This window comes from Oncorhynchus nerka, unplaced genomic scaffold (assembly GCF_034236695.1).
Source record: "Oncorhynchus nerka isolate Pitt River unplaced genomic scaffold, Oner_Uvic_2.0 unplaced_scaffold_1190, whole genome shotgun sequence".
NCBI classification, from domain to species: domain Eukaryota; kingdom Metazoa; phylum Chordata; class Actinopteri; order Salmoniformes; family Salmonidae; genus Oncorhynchus; species Oncorhynchus nerka.
The window spans coordinates 148852-154851 of NW_027040140.1; the positions used below are offsets into that span (position 1 = coordinate 148852).

At 50.7% G+C, this 6000-nt stretch overlaps 1 protein-coding gene across 2 annotated transcripts in view; it reads left to right on the top strand.

Annotated features, from left to right (window-relative positions):
- The window catches only part of LOC135569173 (uncharacterized), a 56062-nt gene that overhangs the window by 45434 nt on the left and 4628 nt on the right, over positions 1-6000 (top strand). Inside the window, exon 1 of one of the 2 annotated variants that reach the window (XM_065015968.1) lies at positions 5603-5733. The exons of the other annotated variant lie outside the window; for it this stretch is intronic. Coding sequence (XP_064872040.1) covers positions 5689-5733 — 45 coding nt within the window. The 5' untranslated portion in view covers positions 5603-5688. Of the gene's footprint in view, positions 1-5602; positions 5734-6000 lie in introns of those variants that run through there. 2 annotated transcript variants of the gene reach the window in all.

The window sequence follows — 6000 nt, forward strand, 5'->3', positions numbered from 1 at the left end:
TAGTGTAGTGTTGACCAGGGGACCCAGTTCCCCAGTACTGAGTGTTGACCCAGTTCCCCCCCAGTACTAGTGTAGTGTTGACCAGGGGACAGTGTTGACAGTACCCAGGGGACAGACCAGGGGACAGTATTGATCCCAGTTCCCCAGTACTAGTGTAGTGTTGACCAGGGGACAGACCAGGGGACAGTGTTGATCCCAGTTCCCCCCAGGGGAGTGTTGACCCCAGTTCCCCCAGTGTGTAGTGTTGACCAGGGGACTAGTGTAGTGTTGACCCCAGTTCCCCCAGTACTAGTGTAGTGTTGACCAGGGGACAGTGTTGATCCCAGTTCCCCCAGTACTAGTGTAGTGTTGACCAGGGGACAGTGTTGACCCCAGTTCCCCCAGTACTAGTGTAGTGTTGACCAGGGGACAGTGTTGACCCCAGTTCCCCCAGTACTAGTGTAGTGTTGACCAGGGGACAGACCAGGGGACAGTGTGGATCCCAGTTCCCCCAGTACTAGTGTAGTGTTGACCAGGGGACAGTGTTGACCAGGGGACAGTGTTGATCCCAGTTCCCCCAGTACTAGTGTAGTGTTGACCAGGGGACAGTTCCCCAGTACTGAGTGTTGACCCAGTTCCCCCAGTACTAGTGTAGTGTTGACCAGGGGACAGACCAGGGGACAGTATTGATCCCAGTTCCCCCAGTACTAGTGTAGTGTTGACCAGGGGACAGACCAGGGGACAGTGTTGATCCCAGTTCCCCCAGTACTAGTGTAGTGTTGACCAGGGGACAGTATTGATCCCAGTTCCCCCAGTACTAGTGTAGTGTTGACCAGGGGACAGACCAGGGGACAGTGTTGACCCCAATTCCCCCAGTACTAGTGTAGTGTTGACCAGGGGACAGTGTTGACCAGGGGGACAGTATTGATCCCAGTTCCCCCAGTACTAGTGTAGTGTTGACCAGGGGACAGACCAGGGGACAGTGTTGATCCCAGTTCCCCCAGTACTAGTGTAGTGTTGACCAGGGGACAGTGTTGACCCCAGTTCCCCCAGTACTAGTGTAGTGTTGACCAGGGGACAGTGTTGACCCCAGTTCCCCCAGTACTAGTGTAGTGTTGACCAGGGGACAGTGTTGATCCCAGTTCCCCCAGTACTAGTGTAGTGTTGACCAGGGGACAGACCAGGGGACAGTGTTGATCCCAGTTCCCCCAGTACTAGTGTAGTGTTGACCAGGGGACAGTGTTGACCCCAGTTCCCCCAGTACTAGTGTAGTGTTGACCAGGGGACAGACCAGGGGACAGTATTGATCCCAGTTCCCCCAGTACTAGTGTAGTGTTGACCAGGGGACAGACCAGGGGACCCAGTTCCCCCCCCAGTACTAGTGTAGTATTGACCAGGGGACAGTGTTGATCCCAGTTCCCCCAGTACTAGTGTAGTGTTGACCAGGGGACAGTGTTGACCCCAGTTCCCCCAGTACTAGTGTAGTGTTGACCAGGGGACAGTATTGATCCCAGTTCCCCCAGTACTAGTGTAGTGTTGACCAGGGGACAGTGTTGACCCCAGTTCCCCCAGTACTAGTGTAGTGTTGACCAGGGGACAGACCAGGGGACAGTATTGATCCCAGTACCCCCAGTACTAGTGTAGTGTTGACCAGGGGACAGTGTTGACCCCAGTTCCCCCAGTACTAGTGTAGTGTTGACCAGGGGACAGTGTTGATCCCAGTCCCCCAGTACTAGTGTAGTGTTGACCAGGGGACAGTATTGATCCCAGTCCCCCCAGTACTAGTGTAGTGTTGACCAGGGGACAGTATTGATCCCAGTTCCCCCAGTACTAGTGTAGTGTTGACCAGGGGACAGACCAGGGGACAGTATTGATCCCAGTACCCCCAGTACTAGTGTAGTGTTGACCAGGGGACAGTATTGATCCCAGTTCCCCCAGTACTAGTGTAGTGTTGACCAGGGGACAGTGTTGACCCCAGTTCCCCCAGTACTAATGTAGTGTTGACCAGGGGACAGTATTGACCCCAGTTCCCCCAGTACTAGTGTAGTGTTGACCAGGGGCAGTGTTGATCCCAGTTCCCCCAGTACTAGTGTAGTGTTGACCAGGGGACAGACCAGGGGACAGTGTTGATCCCAGTACCCCCAGTACTAGTGTAGTGTTGACCAGGGGACAGTGTTGACCCCAGTACCCCCAGTACTAGTGTAGTGTTGACCAGGGGACAGACCAGGGAACAGTATTGATCCCAGTTCCCCCAGTACTAGTGTAGTGTTGACCAGGGGACAGACCAGGGGACAGTATTGATCCCAGTTCCCCCAGTACTAGTGTAGTGTTGACCAGGGGACAGTGTTGATCCCAGTTCCCCCAGTACTAGTGTAGTGTTGACCAGGGGACAGACCAGGGGACAGTATTGATCCCAGTTCCTCCAGTACTAGTGTAGTGTTGACCAGGGGACAGTATTGATCCCAGTTCCCCCAGTACTAGTGTAGTGTTGACCAGGGGACAGTATTGATCCCAGTTCCCCCAGTACTAGTGTAGTGTTGACCAGGGGACAGTGTTGACCCCAGTTCCCCCAGTACTAGTGTAGTGTTGACCAGGGGACAGACCAGGGGACAGTATTGACCCCGAAGATGCTTGGCCAATTGTGCACCGCCATATGGGACTCCCAATCACAGCCGGATGTGATCAAACCTGGATTTGAACCAGGGACTGTAGTGTCTTAGACAGCTGCACCACTCGGGAGCCCAAAATTCATGATTATTTGATTCAGTCAGTATTCTTCTAGTGTAACTATCAACCTGGTTGGTTTCATAACAGAAGAGCATCTGAGGAAACTATAGAAATATATAAACACAACATGCCAGAATTTCAAATATTCTACTGAGTTACAGTTCATAAGGAAATCAGTGTAATAAATTCATTCGGTCCTAATCTGTGGATTTCACAGGACTGGGAATACAGATATGCATCTGTTGGTCAAAGAGAACAGTTTAAAACAGATGGGGGTGTGGATCAGAAAACCAGTCAGTATCTGGTGTGGATCAGAAAACCAGTCAGTATCTGGTGTGACCACCGTTTGCCTCGTGCAGCGCGACACATCTCCTTCACATAGAGTTGATCAGGCTGTTGACTGACCACCGTTTGCCTCGTGCACATCTCCTTCACAGAGAGTTGATCAGGCTGTTGACTGCCTGTTCAGGGGCAGAACATCTCCTTCACATAGAGTTGATCAGGCTGTTGACTGCCTGTTCAGGGGCAGAACATCTCCTTCACATAGAGTTGATCAGGCTGTTGACTGCCTGTTCAGGGGCAGAACATCTCATTCACAGAGAGTTGATCAGGCTGTTGACTGCCTGTTCAGGGGCAGAACATCTCCTTCACATAGAGTTGATCAGGCTGTTGACTGCCTGTTCAGGGGCAGAACATCTCCTTCACATAGAGTTGATCAGGCTGTTGACTGCCTGTTCAGGGGCAGAACATCTCCTTCACATAGAGTTGATCAGGCTGTTGACTGGGACCTGTGGAATGTTGTGCCGCTCCTCTTCAATCCCAAACATGCTTAATGGGTGACATGTCTGGAGAGGATGCAGGCCATGGAAGAACTGGGACATGCTGCCGTACACAGCGACCCAGAGCATCCCAAACATGCTCAATGGGTGACATGTCTGGAGAGGATGCAGGCCATGGAAGAACTGGGACATGCTGCCGTACACAGCGACCCAGAGCATCCCAAACATGCTTAATGGGTGACATGTCTGGAGAGGATGCAGGCCATGGAAGAACTGGGACATGCTGCCGTACACAGCGACGCAGAGCATCCCAAACATGCTCAATGGGTGACATGTCTGGAGAGGATGCAGGCCATGGAAGAACTGGGACATGCTGCCGTACACAGCGACCCAGAGCATCCCAAACATGCTCAATGGGTGACATGTCTGGAGAGGATGCAGGCCATGGAAGAACTGGGACATGCTGCCGTACACAGCGACCCAGAGCATCCCAAACATGCTCAATGGGTGACATGTCTGGAGAGGATGCAGGCCATGGAAGAACTGGGACATGCTGCCGTACACAGCGACCCAGAGCATCCCAAACATGCTCAATGGGTGACATGTCTGGAGAGGATGCAGGCCATGGAAGAACTGGGACATGCTGCCGTACACAGCGACCCAGAGCATCCCAAACATGCTTAATGGGTGACATGTCTGGAGAGGATGCAGGCCATGGAAGAACTGGGACATGCTGCCGTACACAGCGACCCAGAGCATCCCAAACATGCTTAATGGGTGACATGTCTGGAGAGGATGCAGGCCATGGAAGAACTGGGACATGCTGTCATACACGTGGATCCAGAGCATCCCAAACATGCTCAATGGGTGACATGTCTGGAGAGGATGCAGGCCATGGAAGAACTGGGACATTTTCAGCTTACAGGAATTGTGTACAGACCCTTGCGACATGGGCACGACAATGGGCCTCAGGATCTCATCACAGTATCTCTGTGCATTCAACTTGCCATCGATAAAATGGAATTGTGTTCGTTGTCCGTAGCTTATGCCTGCTCATACCATCTGCCCGGTACAGTTGAAACCCAGATTCATCTGTGAAGGGCACACTTCTCCAGCGTGCCAGTGGTCATCGAAGGTGAGCATTTTCCCACTGAAATCGGTTACGACGCCAAACTGCAGTCATGTCAAGACCCTGGTGAGGATGACGAGCAGATGAGCTTCCCTGAGATGGTTTCTAACAGTTTGTGTATAAATTCTTTGGTAGTGTAAACTCAGTTTCATCAGCTGCCTGGGTGGCTGGTCTCAGACCATCCCACAGGTGAAGAAGCCCAATGTGGACGCCCTGGGCTGCCGTGGTTACAGGGTTGTGAGGCCGGTGGGGGTCTTGATCCACATGGGGAAAGTGTTTCAGTTCCATACTGTCTAGGGGTATTTAAATCTGTCCTACCTGATCTACCATAACCGTTCTAGGGGTATTTAAATCTGTCCTACCTGATCTACCATAACCGTTCTAGGGGTATTTAAATCTGTCCTACCTGATCTACCATAACCGTTCAAAGGCACTTTGTCTTGCCCGTTCATCCTCTGGCAACATACACAATCCATGTTTCAATTGTCTTAAGGCTTAAACATCCTTCTTTAGCCTGTCTCCTCCCCTTCATCTCCACTGAGTGGATTGGTGGAGAGCATCCTGCCCTGTTGCATCCTGGTATGGCAACTGCTCGGCATCTGACCGTAAGGCGCTACAGTGGGTACATGTACAAATGACCCCTGTACACTGACTTGGCCTCGTTATGGTTATTTTGTGTTACTTTTTCACATTTTTTACTTTAGTTTATTTGGTAAATATTTTCTTAACTCTTTCTTGAACTGCACTGTTGGTTAAGGGCTTGTAAGTCAGCATTTCACTGTAAGGTCTACAGTTGTTCTATTCGGCGCATGTGACAAAGTTTGATTTAACAAGTGACATCGATAAGGGATCATAGTTTTCACCTGGTCAGTCTGTCATGGAAAGAGCTGGCGCTCATAATGTTTTGTACTTGTGTGGAGAGAGAGAGAGAGAGACACACACACACACACACACACACACACATACTCTGGTAGGGGGAGGAGCCAGAAGGCCCGCCTCCTTCTTCCTGAGTATAAATAGGAGCAGAACACTTCCTCTCTTCTGTCTCTGAGACACTCTGTCTCTGTCTGGAGAATGAGGTCCTTGAAGCACCTGAAACATCACAACAGGAAGAATGTGGTGAGTTCTGGGCTGGTAACCACAGGATTAAGGTTAACGTTTACCTTTGGTGTGTTCGGGTAGTTTGGTTTAGTGGTGATTAGTTGGATCATTCACAGTTTGAGAGTGTTGAGAAGGAACAATGTGATAGCTTTTGTTTAAAACGTTCTCCCTCCTTTTAGGTGAAACCTTTCTCCATATTTCGTCCCAACAGCCTCAAATGTCTGTTTAAAGCTCTTTCAACTCGCTCTTTTTCTTCATGATTTAATCTTTCATTTTGTCATCTCT